The 26,862-nt window shown below is 41.7% G+C and overlaps 2 protein-coding genes across 5 annotated transcripts in view; one reads left to right on the top strand and one right to left on the bottom strand.

The window, feature by feature from the left end:
• SLC44A3 (solute carrier family 44 member 3) overlaps positions 1-9,067 on the top strand; it is an 84,041-nt gene extending 74,974 nt beyond the window's left edge. For both annotated transcript variants that reach the window (XM_082834605.1, XM_082834604.1), the window contains exons 13-15: positions 4,190-4,327; positions 6,861-7,097; positions 8,194-9,067. In XM_082834605.1, coding sequence (XP_082690731.1) covers positions 4,190-4,327; positions 6,861-7,097; positions 8,194-8,292 — 474 coding nt within the window. In that variant the 3' untranslated portion in view covers positions 8,293-9,067. The remainder of the gene's footprint in view (positions 1-4,189; positions 4,328-6,860; positions 7,098-8,193) is intronic.
• A 904-nt stretch (positions 9,068-9,971) lies between these two features.
• The window catches only part of CNN3 (calponin 3), a 78,297-nt gene continuing 61,406 nt past the window's right edge, over positions 9,972-26,862 (bottom strand). For 2 of the 3 annotated variants that reach the window (XM_082834602.1, XM_082834600.1), the window contains exons 2-7: positions 16,344-16,465; positions 16,070-16,136; positions 15,112-15,249; positions 14,647-14,763; positions 12,453-12,599; positions 9,972-11,087 (exon numbers count right to left, since the gene is read on the bottom strand). In XM_082834602.1, the coding sequence (XP_082690728.1) occupies positions 10,746-11,087; positions 12,453-12,599; positions 14,647-14,763; positions 15,112-15,249; positions 16,070-16,136; positions 16,344-16,465 (933 nt within the window). In that variant the 3' untranslated portion in view covers positions 9,972-10,745. Of the gene's footprint in view, positions 11,088-12,452; positions 12,600-14,646; positions 14,764-15,111; positions 15,250-16,069; positions 16,137-16,343; positions 16,466-18,187; positions 18,249-26,862 lie in introns of those variants that run through there. The other variant, XM_082834601.1, reaches the window with a different exon arrangement.

The following is a 26,862-nucleotide window of genomic DNA, read 5'->3' as shown; positions in this document are numbered from 1 at the left end:
TCCTCCCAGCCACACAAGACCTCCACCCACCCTCCCCTGCAGCTTGTGACAGACCTTGGTGGACAGTGCATGCGAATCTGAAAGCAAAGCCACCTGTACGTGCAGGGAGTCCTCAGTCCCAGGCAAAGGAATGAGAATGCAACCTGGTGTTGAGGTGCTTCCATAGTCAAGCGGGGAATCCTTCCCTGTATCGATTTTGTGTTTTCACGGGTTCAGTCTCAGGCATAGATGTGTCCACTTGCTTGGTGATGCTAAACAGACACACTGAATTTTGTCTGGTAATAAAAGCCTGGTACCTCTACCTCCTTTTCTCTTGCTTCAGGATCTCCTGATTAACCTTCACAACCAACAAAACGTGTTCCCTCTTCCTTATATCTATCCTTTCCACATATTGTGAGGGTCTGCAGATTGCCTTAGCGTTCTGTCATGCCAGGCAAATGCAAATGCTCCAATCCAGGACTTACAACACTGAACATTTACTGCAGTCCATCTTCCAGCTGCCTGGCAAGGAAGCACTTCTCCTCAGAATAAGTATAAAGTAGCTAACGCTGAAACTGCAGAAATTCGCACTCCATATCCTGTGTCATGAGCAATTCTTCCCTCCTCCAGTTCTTCATTCAGACATTAATTCTAGGTCTCTCTGCGGCAATCAGGGTTGAACCTGTGGTCAAATACTAGTGGTGTAGTAGCTGCAGGAAGGCGTATATATAATTTCCCTGTCAGAGTGGTTTTAATGCCGTCTTTCACTGGGCATGATACATTAAAGAAAAGATAAATGGTTATGGGCCCCCAAGATCTGTGGAGTCAACACATGCATGGGAAAGTACTATTTTAACCTTTAATCATTTTAGCCAGGGAGCAAAATCTATTTTTATTGCTTATAAGCAGTTGTGCTAAACTGACTATGAGGTTACGATCTGTAGGTAAAGGAAGTCCCGCAGAAACTCTGTTCCCAGCCTGAATCAGGAAGAACACCAAGACCCTCAGTTCAGAGGGCAGAAGTGGGGCCGTGGGGGGCTGGGGACAGAGCCCGAATGCAAAGAAAGAGGCTGAGTGGCACGGGGTATTGCTGTGGAGCAAGACCACGTGGGGGCCTGGGACGTGGTCTGGGAAGCAGGTCCTGCCCCTCCTGGGTCCCTGAGAATGTGAGGGATTAAAGTCTACAGATGAAGAAACCACGGGTCCTTTCCGCACCTCCTCCGCGCTTAAAGAATGGCCTCTGTGTTTCCCAGTAGTAAATGAGTTCATCATTGGTGAGGTCTGGAGGAGAATAGCCACCCTTTATTACATGCTTTCTATGTGCCTGCGCTTTGCTAACTGCTTTATAGGGAATCTGTTCTTTAATCCTCCCAACAACCCTTTGCAGTAGGTGCTATAACTCACTTTACAGATCAGGACATTGAAGTCTGAGAGGGGTTAAATCATTTGCCCAAGACCGACAGTCAGTTGGTGGTAAGAACTAGGATTTGAGGGACTTCCCTGGTGGCGCAGTGGTTAAGAATCCGCCTGCCAATGCAGGGGACATGGGTTCGAGCCCTGGTCCAGGAAGATCCCACATGCCAGAGCAACTAAGCCTGTGCGCCACAAATACTGAGCCTGCGCTTTAGAGCCTGCGAGCCACAACTACTGAGCCCACGTGCTGCAACTACTGAAGCCCACGCACCTAGAGCCCATGCTCCACAACGAGAAGCCACGACAATAAGAAGCCCACGTATCACAACGAAGAGCCCCTGCTCACCGCAACTAGAGAAAGCCTGCGCACAGCAACAAAGACCCAACGCAGCCAAAAAAAAAAAAAAAAAGAACTAGGATTGGAACCCAGAGACTGGCTACAGGGCCTGTGCTTACCTTAACCACCATGCTTTTAAATAGCCTTTTGTTCTAATTAAAGTTGCTAGTGTCATGTCCATAAAGTTAGAATGAAAAAACAAAAGTTCCTTGATTTTCCAGAGCACCTGGGACAATGCCTTTGACCTTGGTTTCCAGTCTGTACCTACCCACCCTGCACATGTGTCTTCAGGATGATGAGCTGGTAGTCAGGGCTCTGAGAACCTTAGATGATCAAAGATGCTTGATCAAATTATGAGCAATGAGTTTCCACGTCCCCACTCAAGACTTAAGTCCACCAACAGCCAGTTGGGGATATTAAAAGCAATTTCACATGCATTCTACATAAGTCAGAAATCAAAACTTCTTGTGGAATACCATTAAGGCATTTCTTTTTTTTTTTTTTTTTTTTTTTCTTCTTTTTTGCGGTACGTGGGCCTCTCACTGCTGTGGCCTCTCCTGTTGCGGAGTACAGGCTCCGGACGCGCAGGCTCAGCGGCCATGGCTCACGGGCTCAGCCGCTCTACGGCATGTGGGATCCTCCCGGACCGGGGCACGAACCCGTGTCCCCTGACATCGGCAGGCGGACTCTCAACCACTGCACCACCAGGGAAGCCCCATTAAGGCATTTCCGCAGGGACCTCATCTGACATCTGACTGAGAATATCCCCTCTGAGGCAAGCAGGGTACCCTGTGTGGGGAGGTGAATACCAGCCTTTCATCTTTAAGAGTCAAATATTCCTCTCTAGTTGGCCTTGGGGAAGAGGGGGTTACCAAGAGAGGGTCAGTTAATTCCACGGCCTTAGTCTCCTTCTCCTCTGTAACTCACCTTGCTTAAGACCTGCATCACTGGGGCTAAATTACTGCAGTAGACTCCAAATTGGTTTCTTTACAATGTTTTTGAATGAGTGTATGAAAGGATTACTTTTATATCATGAGATAAAACTTTCATCCTTTAAGCCAAAAGGCAAGGCAAAACCCAAGCAGGTAGCATTCCAGTGTATTTTCCCAGGGAAGTTATAAATTGTAAACTGCAGTGCAAGTAGCATTTTAAAGATTTCAAGGGAAATGTAAGAAATAGATGGTTTTGAAATTATCGTATAGTTATAAGGAAAAGGTATATTGGAAAAATTACCAAAGAAATCTTCTTATATGAACACATATACCCACTTGTCCTCTTTGACTTAGTAATCTCATTTCTGGAAATTTATCCTTAAGAAATTATCCAAAATGAGGAAATTAAGATGTTCATTGCATAGTTATTTATAATAGCAAAATATTTGAAATAGTCTAAATATGCCCTAGCTACACACACACACACACACACCTGATAAAATATGTATTTATTAAAAATTAAAATTATAAATAAGCCATGGAGCAACATGAAAATGCTTATTTTCTGTATAAAGGAAAATAAGTCAGATATATAACAATGACACTGAACCATTCAAATTGTATATCTTTTCATTTCTAGAATTTCTATTCCGTTTGTTTTCTACACTGCCTCTTCATTTTTTACACCATGCTGTTCATTCTTTATGGTCACTCTTCCTTCTATTATCTCCTTAACATCTTAAACATACTTCCTTGAATGCTTTATTTCAGATTGTTCTCAAGGTGCAGATTCTTTTGTTTGACGTGCTGTTCATTTCCTTGAGTCACCTGTACATTTTTCCTGTGAAGGCTTCTTCATCTTCCTCAAGGATGGTTGTCTGTGGGCCTCCACCATTCCCTGGCCTGGGCGGATGTGGTTTTGCTCTGCCTATGGCCAGACCCTAGTAATTTCAATGGTCCTAGGCAGATGTTGCATTTCTATACCACTTTCCTGGAATGGCTGATTGAGTTTGAATATAAATTCTGTATTTATGCAGACAGCTCAGTTGCCTGGCATGGGCCTGAGCATTGTTTCTTAGCCCCAAGGTGTTAAATCCCCAGCCCCTCACTCCTAAAGCCTTTACTGATTCCCTGCCCATTGAGTCTTTGGGTTCAGCGCTCACCATTAGCTAGGGTCTGCTTTGTTTCTAGCGCCTAAACTTCTTTTCCTCCCCTCAAACTCTGCTGTGCATTAAGATAGTTATGCTTTACGCATCATTTCCATGTGTTTGTAGCGGTGATGCTCAATCCACCATACTGACCAGAAATACTTATTTATCTTTTCCATTTATTACAATTATATGAAAATATATGTGTATATATTCCAGAGACTGGAAGGGACTTTGAAAATGAAATGACCTGTTACGGGTAGAGATAGTGGGTTAATAGTAACTATTTTTCTCTATTTTGAAAATATTCTGCATTGGCATTATATTGTCTTTACAACAGTAAGACTCATCATCTTTCTCACTATTGTCTTTTGTTTCAGAATGCATACACTACAACTGCCATTAATGGGACAGATTTTTGTACATCAGCAAAAGATGCACTCAAACTCTTATCCAAGAATTCAAGTCATTTTACATCTGTTAACTGCTTTGGAGACTTCGTAATTTTTCTAGGAAAGGTGAGATGTCTTCACTAAAATAATAAAGGAACTTGGGATTCAAAAATTAAGCCAGGGTTTCCCTGGTGGCGCAGTGGTTGAGAGTCCGCCTGCCGATGCAGGGGACATGGGTTCGTGCCCCGGTCCGGGAAGATCCCACATGCCGCGGAGCGGCTGGGCCCGTGAGCCATGGCCACTGAGCCTGCGCGTCCGGAGCCTGTGCTCCGCAACGGGAGAGGCCACAACAGTGAGAGGCCCGTATACCGCAAAAGAAAAAAAAAAAAAAAAAAAAAAAATTAAGCCATACAACAAGACCGTGAAGGAGAACTACTCTTTCCCAAGTGCTTACTCTGTGGTAGATGCTATGCCTCATCCTCTCATTTAATCCTCAATCCTGTGAAGTAACCCCGTTTCGCAGATGAGGAAACTAAGGTTTAATAACTTGTCCAGGATCCCACGATAGGTAGAGCTAGGATTCGAATCCTAGTCTTACTCTTAGCTATGATCATTTCTTTCTACCATTCTGAATCCTGCTTTCTCATATCTAAAATGAAAATGCTACTAACCTCAGAAAATGAATGTTTAATAGGGGTTGTTTGTCATAACAATATATGGAAATAGTATTGCAACCTGATGATTTTAAGAGCATTGAATCCATAAATATAAAGATAGAATGGTTAATGTCCCAAATGGAGCCAGTTACATTTCTGCTGTCATCTTTTTCCAAGGAGCTGTATGTAGTCTTGTGAAAACCTCATTTTTCCTATCTGTGAACTAAAGATAACACATCCCCTTTCTGGGTTACAGGGAAGAATCCCTAAAAGAGTGATGAAAGTGGTGCTGCAGCCCCTACTTGACCATGCCTCAAGTTGAAGATTCTTTATACTGTACTAGCGTGTCTCTTTCCATGTCACCCACTGGGCTTAATTCTACGCACCTGTTTGGTCCTATTTCCAGTTGACTGCCCCTCAAATTCTTGACCACAGATGTCCTGACCCTCCCTCCACATCTTCCCTCTTCTAAGCCAGACATCCTTGCTTCTTCCAGCCAGTCCTCCACATAGGACACGAATGCCAGGGACATTCGTGGTGCCCTAAAATGAGCAAGATATCAGGCTCCAGTTGTGCCAGTGCCAAATATGGGGACCCTGGGCTCCTTGTTAGCATTTTGTGTTTCTGTGGTATTTGGTGTATATCTCTGGTGCGTTACTGTCTTGGTTAGCTGTCAGTAACAAGTTAGAACATGCATGGACTTCACAGGTGTGTGTTAATTGCACATATATTTTAAGGCACAGCTGGGCCCCAGAGACTTTTCATGGGACAGTAGCTCTAGAAGAACAAACTGATTACGCCTTTCAAAACAGCCCAATAATCTAAGTTGTAGTTGTATCTAAGTGGTATTGTTTACATTAGCTTGGTAGGATTGTGGATGATGTATTTTGTAATAACTACTTCCCAGAATTTTTGGAAGGAGGTTTCATTTTTTCTTTTTTTATAAATTTATTTATTTATTTATGGCTGCATTGGGTCTTCCTTGCTGCGTGCGGGCTTTCTCTAGTTGCGGTGGGTGAGCAGGAGCTACTCTTCTATAACAGACTTGTATTTTATTTTAGGCAGTAATTCATTTTCCTATATTTCCCAAAAGGAACGCATAATTGCTGATTTTTTTCTTTTTTGAATGAAGTGGCATGCAGACATTCGCGTCCATCTTTATGGATATCCAAGTGCAGTGCGGGCTCCAGAGGGGCTCCAATTTGTCTGTTAAACAGTTAGGTACATCATGGCCTGTAATCATATTCCTGAAAATATAATAATCACATATAGCAAAAGCCTATTATCCTATTAGCTCCCTACACCAGCATTGGAAAGCCCATCCACTTTAATCCCCAGGGTAAAAGTACTCACATATTAAACTACGGTATATTCACTCAGTGGGTTGTTGTGCTGTTGTTTTTAAAAATAGCATTTATAGGGCTTCCCTGGTGGCGCAGTGGTTGAGAGTCCACCTGCCAATGCAGGGGACGCGGGTTCGTGCCCTGGTCCGGGAAGATCCCATATGCCGCGGAGCGGCTGGGCCCGTGAGCCATGGCCGCTGAGCCTGCGCGTCCGGAGCCTGTGCTCCGCAACGGGAGAGGCCACAGCAGTGAGAGGCCCGCGTACCGCAAAAATAAATAAAAATTAAAAAATAGCATTTATAAAAAAAATTTTTTTTAATGAAGATGCTTTTTGTTGCATTTAGTGAAAAAAACACTAAAAATTTTGTGAGGTACCATTACATCTGCATAAATACAAAAACTGGGCACAGATAAAATGAAAGTATATATACTCTTCTCATCCTCCAAATTAGCTGGGTTTTCTTTTGGTATCATAGCTTTTCGTTTTTCTTCTTCCTATTTCATTGTACCCAATTTTCTGACAAGCACTCTTTACAGTAAGGCACATACACTCCCACACATGCACATACATGAAAACTATTGCTTATACCTGACAAATGTCTTTTCTAAAATATCCTAACCAACTTATAAACATTTTTAACAAACTCTTGTTCTGGACAGGTGCTAGTGGTGTGTTTCACAGTTTTTGGAGGACTGATGGCATTTAACTACCACCGTGTGCTCCAGGTGTGGGCAATCCCACTACTATTGGTTGCTTTTTTTGCCTACTTAGTAGCCCATAGTTTTTTATCTATGTTTGAAACTGTGCTGGATGCACTTTTCCTGTGTTTTGCTGTTGATCTGGAAACAAATGATGGATCATCAGAAAAGCCCTACTTTATGGACCAAGAGTTTTTGGTAAGTAAACATCTCATTTCCTGTTTTAGACTCCATCCTCACAATCTCAAAAGCGTTGAAGACTCACACATAAAGGAGGCTGGTTCCCGGCTTATTTTCTCTTCCGGAGGGCCACATGACCCCAATGTCCTGAGAGTGAGATTTGGGCTGTATTTTCTGAGGTTGACCCCACCTCCCTTATTGAAACCTCCTCCCTGGAAAGAAGTGAAACTGAGCCATTATCACTAAGCAAATGACCCAGGGTAGGAGCGTCTGGGTGGAGTAGCAGTGCAAGTCTCCTTTGGTGCTAATGGCTTGGTCTGGCCTTTTGGATGGTCTGGAGGTTTCACAGTTGATCTTTTTCTAAGGCACTTTTGCATCCCCAAGCGTCATGTCATACCCGTTGTATTTTAGGGAACACCCACTCCAGTGTAGACCAATCACCTTCAGCGCCAGTATGACAGATCTGCGATTCTGAAGCCCTTTATTAACCACAGCACACAATGTTGAGAAATGTCACACCCTCATTAGAGCCCCCATACTGCTATCTGGAAATAGCAGGCAGCTGTTTCCAACAGCTTTTGCAACACAGTTGTTGCTGATTTGCCTTATCCTGTGTAGACAGGCATATTTTAACAGCTGAATGAAGTCTCTCATCTCTTTCTGTTGTCTGGGTCAAGTGACATTTTAACAATTTTCTTTCATTCTATTACCCTAAAACATAGGCCCTTTTGCTTTTAAACAGAGCATGCAAAGCACTCCTTAGTCCGGCCAGGCACTGAAGTTTAACAAGCACTTCTACAGTTTTATAATTAAGTGTATCCTCATTCTTCTCCAAATAAAACATAAAAATACAGTAGCACTTTAACATATTTGGTATGTACTCCAAAGAAAATACTTCTGATGGTGGTAGGAAGCTAACTAGGTCTTCTTTCTCCAGTTTACACTTTTCTGATTAAAAACCGACTTTGAAATCTACCCACCCCCCCCCCAAGATATTTTAGTTCAACAGGGAAAACTTTAAGGATTAAATTCCCCGAAATGATATGGCCAAGTATATGATTGCCAATCCGTGCAGATACAGAACACTGGTCTAACTCATTCTTTTGTTTTTCAGAGTTTTATAAAAAGGATCAACAAATTAAATAATGCAAGGGCACAGAGAGACAAGAACTCATTAACGAATGAAGAGGGAACAGAACTCCGGCCTCTGTAAGATAAGCGCGCCCATCAGGTATTTGTACCTGGAAAGTTTCCTTCTCCTAAGAGCCGTGCGCAGAATAAACGATAGGGCCCAACGTGGACCCTATTCTTCCTGTTTTTGTCCCCACTATTTGACCACATTACAATACTAGAACCATAGAAGTATACAACCTTTTTTGTACCAACAGGGACTGAAAAACCTTTTAACAACATGTTTATGTGGTCAATTAAAAAGCACATTATGTAAAAACTAATTTAAAGGACAGTTCCTCACTCACAACCAGTAAACCTTAGCAAAAATCTCTGGAATGTTGCCCTAGTACAGAGGACTTTTCCCTACTCTTCCACTCCTGGAAATGTGCTAAATATGTTATAGCTTTTCAAAGTACAATTCTTAGATTTAGGGACAATTAAAACCGAAAGTGTAAAAGGAACTACCACCTGATGGGCGTGGTATAGAACGGGCAGAAGATTAACCAGATGTGAAGAGTTAAATTTTGTTAAAAGTACAAGGCTAAGTCTTACGAATTAGCAAACGTTCTGCAGAAGCGGGTTTTCAACCACAGCCCCACCTGAGATTGCCCGGAGGAAGGTTTAAAGTCCTTCTGCCTGGACCCCATTCCCAGATTTAGATTCAGTGGTGGGTCAGAGGAAAGGGCCACGGTGGGCGTGCACTGGCGGCTTTTCCTTTTTAAAGCTTTAAACAAATAGGAACATCTAACGTGTTGATTGGCAGCCTCGTTTCAACTAGATAACAGGTAAACTGAATTACTAACTCTCCTAACAGGACGCCCAATCTGGCTTATTTGGCAAGGCGAGCAGTGCAATATAAGGTTTCCCTAAACCCCTCTTCCTGGAGGGCAGGAAACAGCATGCTAGCTCAGGTCCCCTTTAACAATGCAAATTACAACTTTCCTCTTAAACAAGACTATTAGTTGAGCTCTGACAGTCTCCTTTAGGAAAAGGATTTACGACAGAGCAGTTTCTCCGAGGCATTAACCTTAGTCACTGCAGCACGATGAGCAAGTCAACTGTGCTTTTGTGGGTTCATCAAACGCCCCTATGTCCTCATTATCTGCCTCAGCAAAAAACAAGCAGGCACATTTCACCCCCAAGGCCTAATAGAACCAGTGCTATCAGAGGAAATCACTTGGCTGAGAAAATGTCAAAAAGTATGTTAGCGATTGAATTTTTTATCATTACAACACTTAGCTGTTTGACCTCCTCTAGATCATAACTGAAGGTTAGGTTTTGCTAACACTTCCTACTATAAATCCTAGTTCATTATCAAACAGCGTGTCCTATTCCTGATCCAGTATGTTTCTTAATATTTATTCACGCTAGAATATGAATATAAAATCGCTCCACCCCATCCCCACCAATGTTCCCCAAGATGATTTTCAGATTATTCCAAGTTGGATTTAGAATGAACTGGAGGCAGATGAGTCACAATGGAATAAGCAAAGGTCAGATGATAGTTTGAATCCCGGCTGGCATTTCCTGTGTGCGATGGGCAGGTCCCTTCGTTTTTCTAAGCCTCCCTCTCAAGTACTCAGTGCATTGGTGTAGAGATTCAGTAAAGAAATGTTCAAGTATCTTATAACAGTACCTGGGAAAGAATACTTAAAAAAAAAAATCTGACTCTACCCATCTGGAAGTTAGCCAGAAAATAATCAGCCTGTGGCTCATAGGAATGTTCAAAAAAAATATTTATTTATAAAAAATACAATGGGATAAGTTTATGCTGAGAAATGCAGCAATAAATACAGTGGAAGAAAACAGAGCAACTCTACATCGATACATTGGCACAAACAGGAAGAGCAAACGCACCCCCCAGACCTCGATGTCTGCAGGCCAGCTTTGTACATGCTCCTTTCGAAACACCACTCGGAAAAGATCTTGTCGGCTTAGGTAAGAATGAGTACACATATAATCACAAATGCACACTGATCAGGACTTTATTTAAAAATTAGCAAACAATACTGTAGAAACATTGATATATAAATTTCTAAAATGCTGCATCTTAAATTTAGTTGGCAAAGACCACATTTAGCTATAAGCATGAGTTTAGTCTTCCATGGAGAAACCAGATACTAAACTGTAAAAAAAAAAAAAAAACAAAGCTTCCTATCGTCTGAAAATACCAATTTAAGTAGAGGATTGTAAAAATGCATAGATCTTTAATAAAAGAATTGACTGTACAAGAGTACTCCCCTTTCACAGTATTCCTTTTTACTTCATATGTGAGTTATTGGTTATGCTGTAGGATTTAACTGTTACAGCACTAAAAGGCAACTATTTAGGGAAGAGGCAGAAAAAGGAAAAAGGAATGTATGTAAGGCAGTATTTCCTTTAGGTACAATAAGCATAATAGTGTTTTAGGAAGACAAGATAAAAATTACTCAAGGCTAGCTTGGTTCTCACTGAATAAAAACAACGGGCTAAATACTGAGCTCCTCTGTGAATCTAATAATCAATGCCTTGGTCTCCATATTGGTAATCTCTGGGGTAGTCATCTTGGTACTCGCCATGATATTCATCTGGGTATTCTGCCTGATAATCACTATCACTGATTTCCGACCCATTTGTTCCGGTTCCTTGGCTTCCATTGTGAATGACAGGTTCTGTGGGAGCAGCACAGTATTTGGGATCATATACTTGCCGCCCAAGCCCATACACGCTCATTCCTTTCTGGGAAGCGACTTTGTTGGTACCCATCTGCAGAGAAATTGTCGAGTTGTCCACGGGTTGTAATGTTAGCTTCTGATCGTAGATGTCTCTTCGGGTACCCGGTGCTAACATCCCCGCCTGGTATTAAAAACATAGTATAAAAGTTAAAACAGCAGCTAAAATCTATTCTTGTTCCTTGTATTTTATAAATTATGAAATTCCCATCGAATGTGAACACTAATAACTTTCATTCGGTTCAGGGGTAAAGCTAGCTTACCAAAATATCCTGATGCTGATTCTCTTACAAAGCAATATTCACTGGCTTTCGAGCTAAGGTCAGCCCTTACTTCACATCCTTGCTCTGCTATAAAATTGCTATGTGGCCTCAGACAAGTTAACTTACTTTTAGTTTTAGGTTTCTCATATGCAAAATGGAGACAATACTACCTACTTTGGAATAAGAAGATTGGACATAACGAATATAAAAACAAAGAATAATGCTGGCATACCTGAAAGCTACATCTGAGTACCTAGTATGACCATACACGCTATCCAGGTTACCAGTTTCAAAAGTCTGTAATACATTCAACAAAAATTATGCTGAGCAGTCCTTAAGGACTTGAGTCTTTCGGAAGGCTCTGAGACACCAAAGAGCCAGCTACTTCAGAACAACTACTCCCACTCCCCTCCTTTTCAGGGTACTGTAACTCACCTCATTTCTCCACTTATGCCAAGCACATGCTTTCAGATTTAATCGGTAAAAAAGCAAACCTGAGTGGCAGCTCTGAGACACTGCCCCGTGTGGCAGGACATATTCCATAAAGGGCACCACCACCACACCTCATGAGGTCATGATGAAAAGCTTTTTCAAACTTTACCCCCACTCCTGTTGGATGTAAGACATGTCCCGCTCTGATATGGTTATGTGCACACCGCCTTGCGAGGTGCTGTTGATCTATTTATTCTTCACAGGAAATACTTGCATCTTGTGTCGTGGTAGAATACTAGCATTCTCACCATGCTGTATTTCCATCTCCTTAGATTCACACATTTTCCATGATGCTAGCTAGAGTTCTTTGTAAAACACCAGATAATTTTACCCACCAAATTAGTTGAGGGCTTCTTTAAAAATAAAAGCAGCATCAGAATGAGCAATTCACTTGGATTTGGAACAAGAACACTGTAATAAACATATCTTTTTCTTCTGGTTAGGTAGAAAGGCCAGCTGTTCTAACTGCCAATAAAAGCCATGGGCCACACCATACTTGTGTGGCTACAGAAAAGGCCCTTTGATTCTTTTGCTTTCTCAGCAAATCTTACTTTCCTGAAGGCATATATGTGTGTGTGTATGTGTATATATATATATATATATATATATATATATATATATATATATCGTACAAAAAATAACCGCTTTGGACTCAGTTAATAAGAATAAGGTAGGTGTGAATTTAAATAGCCCTTTTGTACTCTTTGAAACAAGTACAAAAAGGGAATGCTTACCTGGCTGGCTCCTTTGTTGGTGCCCATCTGCAGACTAATCGTGGTCTGATCAAAAGGTTTGTCAGTTTGCATTTTGGGATCATAAAGATGCCTCCTAGTCCCATAGGCTGTCATACCTGCTTGGCTGGCGCATTTGTTGGTTCCCATCTTTTAAGTTAAAAATAAAATCACTAATTATCAGAAGTCACCAATATATATGACACAAACAAAACTTTGTGTTCTACTGAAGAGATTTCTTAGAAGGGACGCAATTGACAAGTCCCTTCCAATGCTGAGGTTGCAGTCAACTAGATACAAAATCTATGCTTTTACAAATAAATTTCAAGGTGCTCACTTTAAAAAGAAAAATTTCAAAAGCTTCACTGGATATAAAGCCTCACAACATAATTCATCAGATACAAACATGCACATAGAAAGAGAAGGACAGACACGAAAAGTTATTACAGTGGCAGAATTATGAATAATTTCCTCTCCAACTCTTTCCTCTACGCTCTTTAGCACAAATAACCAAATTTATGGGTACCTTCTTCAGCCATTTAAAGGGACAGAGCAATCTTTGGCTAAACAACATGCTTTTCTACTGCAAACATGTTTTGCATAAAATGTGACAGTAAATGCCAGGTGTCTTCTCTGGCAGCTTAGCAAGGGCTTAAGTTTCATTAAAATCACCAACATTTTCATGGGAAAAGAACCACATTTTATTCCTCTAATTCTCATGTCACTAGACAGAGTCAGAGAGGGGCAGAATGGCCAATCTGAACTTAGCAATATTCAGAGGAATAATAATTAACTTTTATTCCCCACTGAGAATAACACGGCTTCAGGACCAACCAGTACACCTTGTTCTTCTACTGGTTGGGGACACATTTCTACTGCTGGTCTTTTTTCCTTAAAAACAAGATTAAAGGAAAACTTTATTACTACAAGTCAAACCTGTCACTGGAGAAGATAAAAAAAGCACATATAAGCAAAAAGGAAGGGAGGGGAAAAAAATCATTGAAATCCTACCATTTAGACATTCATTGTAAAGATTTGTGTATAACCATCTAGCTTTTTTTTTTTTGGCAGTACACGGGCCTCTCACTGTCGTGGCCTCTCCCGCTGAGGAGCACAGGCTCTGGACGCGCAGGCTCAGCGGCCATGGCTCATGGGCCCAGCCGCTCCGCGGCATGTGGGATCTTCCCGGACCAGGGCACGAACCCGTGTCCCCTGCATCGGCAGGCAGACTCTCAACCCCTGCGCCACCAGGGAAGCCCAACCATCTAGCTTTTTTAGCTTATGTTTCTGTGTACATATCCAGATACACATACATATACATACAAAAATATGCATGTTCATTTAAAAAATAAAATTGGGATCACACTGACTATATAGTATTGGGTTGGCCAAGAAGTTCATTTGGGTTTTTCGTAACATCTTCTGAAAAACCCCAAACAAACTTCTTAGCCAACCCAATATTTTATGACCTGATTTGTCTTCCTTAATCTTTGAACTCTTGTATATCATTTTCTTCATTACTAGTTCCTTTTATGGAGCTCTCACAATTTAAACAACTGATTACTGTCTGGAAATTCAGGTGTCCAATTTCTCGCCGCTGACATGATTTTGTACTGTATAAAAATAAATCCATATGTCAATTATACCCCGATAAAGCTGAAATAAATAAATAAACCCAACTCATGTAGACTCAGTCAACAGTGAGGCATTGTATCCAGCAGGTATCAGACAGTAAAGCCCTTAGCATATTAGGCATTTAGCAGTGGTGTTTTTGTGACACTCTGCAGGGGAACAACACGAAGGGAAAAAAATAACTGAACAAAGTATTCCACAGGACTGATAAATCATGCTTTACTAGGGTAAAAAAATGGTATTGAGGTTTTCTAAAATTGCTTCATTTGGTCAATAACATTTAGGAATTTATAAAGTACATTTTCTTAAAAAAACAGGACAATGTAATTAGGAAAAAAAATCATTTCCTGGAGAAACAATTACTAAGTCAGATGGCACGCCTGAGGCTTCTTCTAAAACCATCATCGTCTCATGGGTTTTAAATGGACATAAATTGTATAAACCACAGATCCATCCCAAAATATACACTATAGTATATCTATCTGTTCCTTACTTACGAGAGATGCTTTGCATGGTAAGAATTAATGACATTGAATAAGTAACTGATATGCAATACATTACTTACCTGCAAACCAATTACACTTTGGCCAGCTTTTAATTTTCCTTCATCAAAACGTCTTGTTTGTTTTTCTGCATACTTAACTCCAATGTCAATGGTTGTATGGAATCCTTTTGTTTTAGCCTAGACGGAAATATACACACTAACTAGTGATTCTGCCAACAGAGTTTTACAGAAGGAACAACAAAGAAATGATACTGTCCATAGATGAAGGTTTCATTTAAGACCCAGGCTAGGGGTAAAAACACATCTAAAGCCATTCAAAAACACCCCAGACCTCTGAAATGTGAGTATTCTGATTAAGCTATCCAGTACTAGGCAGCAGATGTCAGCAGCCTTTCCACAAAGCTAATAATTACGGAAGAGACAGGCTCCTCCCTGCCTAGTCTGAACTCCTATGAGAGCAAAGATGCAATTAATCACCAACACAGTGGGGAATTTTGTAACCAGTCATTAAAGACATATACGTACCAGACCTGCTAGGGCCACCAGCGTAGTCTGAACCTGGGTCATGTTTCCATTCTCAAAAAGATCATTTGCTTCAAATATGTCATGTGGCTTCATACCATAAGCCTGAATAGCTTTGATAAAGTTGCCAATATTCTCCAACTATAAAGAAAAGAAAGCATACAACTTTTGGAGCTAAATACTGACATTCATATTGTCTAAGAATTCTAAGGCTTTATGACTGGGTACAAGATGCCAGGCAGAAAGCTACTTGGCAAGGATTCTCAACCAGATACACGGTGTGTGTAGCTCTCTCTGGAAAAGGAAGAGTATTTTCATAGTTGGTCACATAATGGTCTTTTTAATATTTTTAAGCAGTCAAGTTTTTTCAGTTCTTTAAAGTCAAGATCTTCCTTGCATGTTTTAAAGAATTCTGTGTCTGACCTATCCAGGGCTGGAATTTTCTCTGTCAAAAGGTACAAAATTAATGCACAATTTATTATGTTTAAATTTTAATTAAAAAAATGTGTGGTTACTAAATGTTTATCCTCATAACTCAAAGCATATGCTCAAGACAAAATATCCAATTTTACTTATCATACACATTCATGAACTAAGACTGTGCTTAATACAGTGCTCTACAGTCAACCCTTAGTTGTTATGTTAAATTCCTTGCTTTTTCCTTCATTTATCCTATGTTCTAGGACCCAGACCATAGGTTGTATTTCTCTGTGTAAGCTGTGTCAAATCCTCTCTGAGAGTACACAGACTAAATACATAATAAGAAAACGTTTAAGCTAAATATCTAATAATCACAGAACTAATTGTAAGTAATTACGGAAACATTAAAAATAACATTGTAAAAAACAACATAGTCATGTGCACAAATTTCTGCTAAAATGTCTATTTTAAAATTGTTATCAAGTTCTCACTGCATAAAGAGTAACCGACTGGAATCAGGGGTTGCTGGTTTGGCTGTTACCTGAGGCCAGTTTAATGAGGACTCGTTGACCTTCTTCACTGAGCCTGGCTGTAGCTTGTTTATGAGTCTGAAAAGAAAAGCATAAGTGATACCATATTTATTGGAACAACAAACAAGGACTGGAATGTAAAGTTGGTTCTTCTGACATCAGTAAAGGAAAGCATTAAAAACATGTGCAGAATATCAAGGTCTGACACCCTGGACTGGCAAGGTGGGCAAGACAGAGGCCTGTGGAAAGGACTGGAAGAGTGGCCACATCAGGACCAAAACTCACTCGCAGAGGATTATGCCATCTTTTAGGCCCAGCTGAAAGTTGGTGCCAATGCTCATGCCGGTCACCTCTTCTATCCAATTGCGAAGATCTTCTTCTGCCTGATGATCATACTTGGAAGCAATCTGAAATACAAGTTAACTAACTTTAGAAGTTTCACTAAAGCACCCAGAACTGCTGGCTTCTTCTAGTTTAATGATCCATTAAGACCACAGCTGTGACCTGCAGTAAATTACACTCATTGGAGTTCACTGGCGAACCTAACCATTACAGCTTCAGTAACTAATAAACGTTTTTGGTTAAGGAGGTGTCATACACATTTTGAGCAACACATGGAGGGAAGCTGGGACTAAGGGGGAGAAAATATGGATCAAGATAAAACAGATTCCCATTCATGACAGGAAGTGACAGGGGCTAATAGTGCATTACAATATGGCAGCAGCCACAGGAAACGTTATTAAAGATTAAGTCATCAGTTACCTCATTCCAAAAAAGAGTGAGAGGGAGTGAGACTGGCAGGTTCCTGATACATCCAACTATTTTACACAGTATTGCAATACCTACCAGTCTAGTAGTTTTGTTGCCTGGAAAGCTCTGGTGTTTCTATGCCTTCTATTCAGCCAAATACACACTGCACCCTACACGTGCGCGCACACACACACACACACACACACGCTTTCCTTGTAATAATTATTGTACTTACACTAGAATACTGAAATTCTGCTTATGTATAGTCTGTGTCATATTAGACTCCTCACAGGAGGGAAAAGCATTTGATTCACTTTTGGACCCTTAGCACCTACCCAGCATTGCATCCAACACCCAAACATTTAATAAAATTAAAAGTTGTTAACGCTTTACTTACAGAATTCTACGATAAAGGCAACATTACCAACACAGATGCTTTACTATCATACATGCTAAAACTAGCTGCTAAACACAGGTTTTGAAAGATCCCTTCATAATAAGACCATAAACCTCAATTAAAAAATAATAATACAATTTAAGTACTGTTAAAGATCACACGCTCAAGTTCTTATGCTATTCCTCGTCCCAGGGTCAGTCCTTATCAATCAGAGTTATTAAGGAGAAGAACACACCTGGGAAGAAGGAAAGATTATGTGTCATTTTTCTTCTCATTAGCACAGGTGAAAGTGCCAACAAGCCACAGACAATGCCCAGGGGGACGGTAATCACGGTGAGCTTAGGAGTCAGCTGCAGGGTGGCAGCGTTGCTGGAAATGGAAATAATCAGTAGAAATGTTTGCTTCTGTAACACACGATTAGGTTTAATTACCGAAAGGAATGAGATGGCATGAGGACATTTTCGTCATGGAGAGGCCCTCCAAGTTCCAGTCTACCCCAGTCACAGAGGAAACCTTCCCCCTGCCTCCCACCAAGTGTGGAGGAGGGGCCTCCGCTTCACCAGAGGGCAAATGACTTCACTAAGTGCTGTGTCATTTAAGGAGACAGCAAGTCCTCACCGTGTGCACTGCTTTCCAAGTTAGAGAAATGGCTCTACACCTTTGAAGAATAATGGATAATTTATTTAAGCTGTAGATTTACTTAACCAGCATCACAAATGGAAATTCAATGCGTTTATATTTTCATGTTAAGATAACTAACACTGTGCAATGTTTCCTGGATCAAGTTTTGGCTTGGAGGTTAGTTTATGAGAGAGATCAGGCAAAATGTTAATGTGTTAATTTCCTGCTCCGGGGACCCCCAACCCCTAAAAATTGCACATCTATTCTGACTTCCTGCCAGTCTGAGTTACACTGGCATCTGGATGTGTGGACAGGGAAGGAGGAGGTAGTGATGCGCGAAGCTTCTGCCACAGGGACTCACAGCCTCTGGTGCACAGGAGGGAGCCATCGTTCCTATTACATCCCAGACAACAGTCCTGGATAATGTACCTCCTCAACACATCAAACGCATCCACTTACATATGGCACCTTTAGAAAACGGATAAATAATACATTAGAAAACTTTTAAGACGGCTATATTTTCACACTGGAGTCTTGTTCTAGGTGGCTAGAAAAAGAAATTCTCTCTATATGAATGTGGGGGTAGGGGGAAACAGAAAGGCACAGGCAAGGAAGAAAAGTAGGAAGTAGTATTCCTTAAGCATCAGCTATGAAAAGCAATATCTAAGAGTGAGTTGAATTTTTTTCGAAAGCAAAGCACTCTCAACTAGGAGATGCATTTCAATAAATCTAAAGAAACACAGTATGCTAGGGTAGGAGGGGCTCTGCCTTGGCTAGAGCCTGGCTCCCCCCATCTTGCCATGGGACACCGGTTCATTCGTCTCACTTCCGAACCTGTTCCTGTCTGTACGACAGGAAGGCTGGCTGAATAAGGGCACTAGGTCTCCTCCCATTCTAAGCTGTGTGTTAAATAACTTGGTCAATCAGCAAAAATTGTAAAGAAATTCTTTCTCTTCATTTTTTCAAATGTAGAGTTGGAAGTTATGTTGGAGGAGTTTTGTCTTTCTTGGGGGGGGTGTTGGTTAGTGGTGGTGGTAATTCTCAACCATTTTTATTTTTTTATTTTTATTATTTTTATTCAACCAAAAAAGCATAAAAGCGTATTTATGTTTCCTTTGTTCAAAATGTTTCTGACAGGTTCGGTGCCGTGCCCCAAACCACGAAGTGATTACAGATCTAACGTGAAATATCCAAGTAGGAACGCCAGGGAGAATTTTCATCTTCTCTGTTCACTGTTCTAATCAAGGGAATGATGAAAGAAAAATCAAGGGCTGGACTCAGATGAACCCAGGTTCAAACCCTGACTCTGACTAGTTATATGTGGGGCTCTGGGTGGCTCACTGACTCCGTCTCTGAGACTTAATGTAATAGCACATGCACAGAAAAAATTCTTAAGCACGTACATGCAAAGCCAAGAGACCAGGTGGTAAACTAAAAATGAAAACTAGGTATGCTTACACATCATATTGGTTTTGACTTAGAGTTTTCCTTTCAGTGAAGGAGCAGCAAGGATTTTTCTACCCAAGTACTGCTAATAAGTGAGCTTTCTGAAGTCACGTCAGCTAATAGAATTCAAGATTTAGGAATGTGTCTTTTTAAAATTTATTTATTTATTTGTTTTTTTCGGTGCGCGGGCCTCTCACTGTTGTGGCCTCTCCCGTTGCGGAGCACAGGCTCCGGACGCGCAGGCTCAGCGGCCATGGCTCACGGGCGCAGCCGCTATGCGGCATGTGCGATCTTCCCGGACCAGGGCACGAACCCGTGTCCCCTGCATCGGCAGGCAGACTCTCAACCACTGCGCCACCCGGGAAGCCCGTCCTTTTTTTTTTTTTTAAGTTCAAAATTGAAAAAGAAAAAAATTCTTCAAAATCATCTAGGGAAAAAAATCTATTTCAAGTTGTCTCTTGGCTTCTGGCCTGCAGCTCTGCTCCATAGGATACAGAAATCGTAAGTTTCCTTTACATGTATACTAGAATACAACCCAAGCTAACATAATTATATTCTTTAACTACACAGGTTATTTTCAAATTGTTTGTTATACACATCTTTAAAAATCAAGGGACTGAGAGCAATTAAAAATAAATGTAAGCTTTGGCCAATAAACTTTATTTACTATTTTCATCTAAAAAGCCTTAATTACTGAACATCAGGCAGGAAGTAAATGCAGGTATTTCCTCCTCAGAACAAGAAAGTTAGCTTCAAAAATTACTTAATCTTATCTCATTAACACTGCATGGAAATTTCACTCCAGTCTGTTTAAAAATCACTCCTCCAGGTTGTTTATAAACATTCACTTCTTTACTATTCTTTAAGATTTATTTTATTTGACCTTCCTAAGTGGATTTCAGAATTTCTGCCTGATGCGTTCAAGTCCACAGCAGCCCCTTCTTCCTCACATGGCCCTGCCTCCTTGCCTAATCACCCACGAATTCTCTGCAGCGGGGCCTCCCAACTCTTCTCACATCAAGACACACTTGCAAATGACTTTTGTATGGTCGCTGAGAACACCTGCTAGAGGCTTTTCGCTAAAGCTCACCAAATGCCTCCCCCCCCCCAATACAATAAAAAAGCAAAGAAATGAAGACTAAGAAAAAAGCCTCTAGGGCATCTGATGGGATTGACCATCTCCTGCCATCCAGTGCTTCTGAGCCAGGGCCCATGCCCAGAGGGGCTGCAGCCTCTGCTCGTCCCTGCATTCTCCTCAGAGCAGCTAAGAGCACCAGTCTGGAGTCACCCTCCAGTACAAAGGCCTTTCTTCTGGATTTCTAAAATAGCACTTGTTTATTTTTATTTATTTTTTTAGGCCACCTGTTGAGGACCTCTTTTTTTTTAATAAATTTATTTATTTTTGGCTGCGTTGGCTCTTCGTTGCTGCGCGTGGGCTTTCTCTAGTTGCAGCGAGCGGGAGCTACTCTTTGTTGCGGCGCGCGGGCTTCTCACTACGGTGGCTTCTTTCGTTGCGGAGCACGGGCTTTAGGCACGTGGGCTTCAGTAGTTGTGGCACGTGGGCTTCAGCAGCTGTGGCTCACGGGCTCTAGAGCGCAGGCTCAGTAGTTGTGGCACACGGGCTCAGTTGCTCTGCAGCATGTGGGGTCTTCCCGGACCAGGGCTCGAACCCGTGTCCCCTGCATTGGCAGGTGGACTCTCAACCACTGTGCCACCAGGGAAGTCCCATAGCACTTGTTTTTAAAAAATTAAACAGGTATAAGTATGTAGAGCACGTGTTCTCAGTGGGGGTGATACTGCCCCCCAAGGGAGTGAAGACCACCTTAGATATTACAATAATTTGTGACCCTCCCCAACAAACTCTGTTCCTTTGTTTTAAATTTGGTGGAGGTCGGGAGGCAATTAGGAAAAACGTCTAAAAAAAGGCTCTTTGGGAAAGAGATGCGGAAAACAAAGTTGCGAAACACTAGACAGAGCAAAAAAGCACAGGTCTCTCTTCACCCCTCCTCCAAATCCTACTCCCTTTCCCACCTCCCCAGAAGTGAGCGCCTTCCTGTCTGCCAAGTCTTCTTCCAGACCACATGCACATGTCTTATAGTGAATCGTGTACAAAACAGCACTAGAAAAAGATCCCCTTCAACAACACAAGCCCTGAGGGCCTAAACTTCCTAGCAGTAAAGGGAGACACTAGATCAGATAAAAGCCCGCTCCTTCTGGCTGTTAAGAATTGCCCAGCCCTGCCTGACGCTGAGGTCTGAGAAGTTTCCCTCGCAGAATCCCTAAGAGGGGATACTGAGTAATGAGGGAAACCGAGCTTCAAAAACATCTCCACAGACTGACCCAGTGTGCTGTTCCACACTGTTCTATGGAGCTTTTGGCCAAGACGCGATTTAGTAGAAAGAGGGGGCTGTACCTGGCATGAGGCTGAGTGATGATCACATATGTATGAGAACTGTCTGACAGCTGGCTTACACCCAGGATATTGTAGAGTCTGCTAAGGAATTAAGACATGTCTTTCCTCTATATTCCTTCCCACGATACATTTTTTATCCCAGCAGTCGTTAAAACCTGAAGCAGACAGACAGATTACTGTCTCTGGTGGTTACAAGAGTGTCCCCCAAATGTCAGTCGTGCCCGAACTCTCACTAGACGCCATTCTGAGCCACCAGAATAATCCAGCATTACCCCAAACTCTCTGAGTAAAACCATATTCAGTGTCAGCGTCCCTCTCTTTCAAGTGATCCTTGTGTGTCTTGGTTTCTTCCTTCAACTTCTTTCTGCATTACTCCTTCCTTTTGTCCTTCATTCAAATGGCCACTTTGTAACAAGCATGGTTCAAACGCAAATTCTCTGTCCTAAAAGCTGACATTCTAGTGGAAAGAGACAAATATTAAATAAGGTGTTATTTGTCAAAAAAAGAATAAAGTAGGGTATTTAAAATAAGGGGAGACTAGAAAGACTGGGTCCACAACAGACTCAAACAAGAAACGAATGGTAAATTTCCATCTGAAATATCAAGATGCCGCTTCCCTTCCTTTGCTTTATCACTTGTCCTTGTTGATATCGCATGCAAGAGAATGAACAGGCTTTAACAGGGTTGACCTACCTTAAACCCTTCCCCCAACAGATCCTCCAAACATGTAAAATACCTTTGCAAAGTTTTAAGTATTCACGTTGGGGATACAACAAACCAAAGATCACATGCTTTGAAGTCAAATTTCAAAAACTTCCAAAAACTGTGTTCCCAGTTCCAGAGTGACATAAGTAAGTAACTTAACCCTGGTGACCTCATTTCTTGCAAGTTGTCTCCTTCCTTCCAGGGCCATTGTGAGGAGGAAGCCCATCTCAGTGCCTGACACACCTCAGAATTAACACTCGCCATTTATATCAGCTTGAGTACAGAACTAGTATGAACCAAACCCCACCGCAACCTGTTCCCTTTACTGTCTACAATTCAAAAAGCATTCCACCACAGACAGGCTCACCTCAGATACTGCCCATCCCCACTGTCCGTTCCCATCACCACACATCTCCAATCTCCACTCTCCTTCCTGCCCGTGTTTGCATCCCAAATTCTCATTCTCTTCCAGATTACTGCTGGTGAAAGAGATGAAGTAACTTTTTTTTTTAAGTAAGTTTGTCAAAAAAGAAGCAGACTCACAGACATAGAGAACTAGTAGTTATGGCGGGGGGGGGCAAGTTAGGGGTTGGGGGTGGGAGGTACAAACTACTGGGTGTAAGATAGGCTCAAGGATGTATTGTACAACATGGGGAATACAGCCAATATTTTGTAAAAACTGTAAATGGAAAGGAACATTTAAAAACTGTATAAAATTTTCTTTTAAAATAAATAATAATAAAAAGTATAAAATTAAAGAAAAAAAAGAAGTAGCTAGTACAAATGTTCAGTCTACTATCATCAACTTTAAACACTGGATTAAAATCAGATCCTGTGGGAAAAGTAAATACCAAATGTAAGACAGCAGTTTCTACAGGGAAGAAAGAATGGGATCAGAGAGCAATTGTATTTTTAATATATATTTTTTCTTTAAACTGGAAAAAAAAATTTAATTAAAAAAATTAAAAGTGGGTTTGTATTTTATGGGGAGTAGGGGGTAGGAATTCTAGAGAAATCACTTTACATTGATGTCAAGGTAGATTGCGTGCCTTCTTCAAGTTCACTATAGAATCTGAGACTCATTCTATGGCATGAACTTACTAAATATTTGAGAGGAAATGACTATATATTCCAAAACTAGAGAAAATCACATCTGCCTGGGGTAAACCAGAGTGACGTCTAAGGGCATTGTAAATGTTGGCCCTTCTCTGAGAGGTACGGCCACATCTTCAGATCAAGGTATCAGCAAATTTTTCCCTCCAAACATGTATAGTCAAATAAATACAACGATACTATGGCTCAATGTATGAATATTGTGAAACTAACAAGAAATGAAAGATGTTAAAATAACTTAAGAGGAGTTGGTCCAGTGTCTAAAGCAAATACCGTAACTAACAAACGGTAGGAAAAATGCAGAAACAATAGAAGGTCAACTTTGTCTTCTCTATCTAGAAAATGACCATCAGACTACAAAGCTTAGAACATACATAGTTAAAGGTGGATTTTGAAAGTTGAAACTTAAACAATGAGGAAGTAATCATAGAGGCTGGATTCCCAGAAAAATCTAGACTCAGAAATAATGATTAATAAAGATGTGCACATTGAATAGCTCACAATGTGAGAAATCTTGGCAAACAGTAGTAACAGGAACCTAGAGAGGGGCCCACTCCTCCCCACTCCCACCCGAAGCCAAGGGTGTCTCCACTACAGGCTGAAGAACCTGGCTGTCATATTCCAGTGGACTACAGAGAGAGGGTGTGCACTCGGGGGGGGGGGGGGCAGGGTAGTCATCACCAGGAGCCAGGGTAGGTATGTGAGGCATATCCAAGAACACCTGCCTATGTCCTCTTGAGGTCAAAACAGGCTTCATTCATCTTTCTACCCCTAGAGCCCATGCCTGACCCATAGCGGGTACTCAGTAAATGATTTTTTATTTACCGATAGTATTACCAGACTAGGGAAATGCCACAGATCTAAAGATCTCTCTTGTTACGGAAAGGCATCTGCATTTGAATGCTTGGTTTTTATGGGCGTCACATCTCCTAGATCTCATCTTAGATGGATCACTAGGGACATATCTGTTTTACTTTCTGATAAAAGTCCCTTATGTCTATGGCACTCCTGAAGTCCAGTTTCGTAACCCTAGAAGTAGGGCCTGGTCAGAAGGAACAACCATGCCCACTGTGCTGATCTACGTCAAGGTGGGAGGAGCTCCTAGGGATGTGTACCCGGAGGCTTAGATTTAGATCTGTGCTCTTCTGTTCTGGTAGCTAACAATCTGAAACTATCGGGCATACTTAATAAACTTATAAAAAAATAAATTGGGAATAGTTAAAAAGAAACAAGATTCAGAAAGATCCTAGCTTAATAAAACAAATTCTTCAAGACACATGTAAGATCCTGTCCAACGTTCTAGAACTAACTAGTAACGCTTACTCAGTGAGCCTAAAAAAGCGAATGCTATCTTGGTCTGCACAGGTCTACAATTATTTATAAAATACTATTGCTCATCTTATTTGTTTGATGGAAACAGCCTCATGAGGTAATCAAGGAAAGAATTATTTAAATGAAACAGGTGTGAGAGGAGTATGTGAACTATAAAATCTTAGGCAGTCAGTCACCTCTAGACTCAGAAAATCAACTTGCCAAAGCAAGGATTGGAATCCTCCTTCGAACCACCTCACCAGGTGATGGCATTGATCAAAACAGAATGAGTTAGTGCTTTGTAGTCAAACAAAGGAGCTAGTTAATAATCCCACTGTAACCTAGTAGTCAATTCTGTGGGCCACACTCTAAAAGGGGACATTTACAAACTGGCATCAGTTTTGAGAAGGAGCAAACTGGGTGCAGAAAAGATTAGGAGAATCATACACAGCCTATCATGAGAGACTGGTCAGCCAGGAATGGCTACATATGGCCTAGAAGGGACTTTGGGGGCAGGAGAAACAGCTTAGTACCATCTAACTACTTAGATGGAAGTCACACAGAAATTCTGAATGCCACACATAGGGCAGACCACGGATAAAAACGCAGAAATCCTAGGGAGCCGACCAGAGAGGCACACAGGAGTGGAGAGAGCACGTGTGCCAATGCAGCAACGGTGGGAAGGAGACCCATGAGAAAGCTTGCTGGAGGACATCCTCTCACTCGGGAAGGAGGCCGGCTGGGTCTTGAGTTTTATGTCACTGTAGAGATCTTGCAGAAAGGGGATCTTAACGAAAGCCCCCAGAGATAAAGGAAAACAGAGATGCTCTTCAAGTTTTTGTTTGCTTTGCCTCACCTCTAGCATATTTAAGGGTCTACACCTCACTCATCACAGTATTTGCAGGTATCCACCAGATTTTTTGCTGCTATCCAGGTTTTCAACACTTGTCTCCTCAGCAGGACTCCAGATGCCTCCTAAATAATCCGAGTTGGGCATGTGAATAGCACTGAAAAATCTTCCTTTCTTTTTCCATAATTACAAGGAAAATCATGGCAGTAGCTTGGGAATGTCTATTCATTCCTCACCGATTACTTGGCAAGTCTGCTTCACAGGATGAGTCTCGGAGTCCATTATGACCTGAGGAAGAAGGCAGGAAATCCACCCCCACTGTCCCAAGTGTCAACCGTAAACTCATCTCTCTGGAGCTGGGAAACCCTTTCCGCTCCCAGACCACTGACCACATTCATCCAAGTGCTCCCAGCTGTCTACCCCAGAACAGAGTCAAAACACACACTGCCCCCTGACTCTGAACCACTGATGAGACGAGGGTGGAAAGGAGGCCAAAGGAGGAACAGACCCCAGCATCTCAGTCAGCTTTCAGTATATCTGGAGCTCCTCTTGGGGACCCTCTTCTGCTTACTACAGCTGAGTCGGCCCATAGGAGAGATGGCTTTATCCAACCAGTGAAGAACAGAATTGAAACACCTCCTTTTAAATGTAGGATAGATGCTGGCTAGAGAGATTTCAATGGAGTTTTACAGAGGTATTAACTGTGCTAGATATCACTGCTGTTTTCTCCCCAATGAAAACTAGAGGGTGTGAAATTTCAGTGAGGTCACATGCTACTCTCCACATCTCAACAGTAAAAACTAACTCCACATTTTACCTGATTGTAATGTCATCTGAGAGCACAGAAATGTGGGGAGAAAGTGAGTGTCTCTGGAAGCATTGCACCCTCCATCAGAGTGCTGCACCGCAACACCAAGGTCCCTTGGACATGATGTCATGAAGGCTTGCTAGGGGACACCCAAGCACAAAGAACAAAATAAGCCCAGCTTCGCATCCTTTCCAGGTCAAGGGCCGAGGGACTGAGGAGACAGCAGTACCCAGGCTGCAAAGGGGCCCCAGCAGGACTCAGCAGAGAGAAGCAACTGAATCAACAGTGTATTCCACGAGCAGGCCTTGGCCTGGACCCTCTCATCCTACCCCTGGCTGCATACACCATCATACATCAGTGGTTCCATGAGAAGAGGAACACAGCACTTGC

Source organism: Leucopleurus acutus (assembly GCF_964270905.1).
Source record: "Leucopleurus acutus genome assembly, chromosome: 2".
Taxonomy (NCBI): Eukaryota; Metazoa; Chordata; class Mammalia; order Artiodactyla; family Delphinidae; genus Leucopleurus; species Leucopleurus acutus.
Note: the sequence above shows the minus strand (reverse complement) of the source record. Positions and strands in the feature narration are given on the sequence as shown.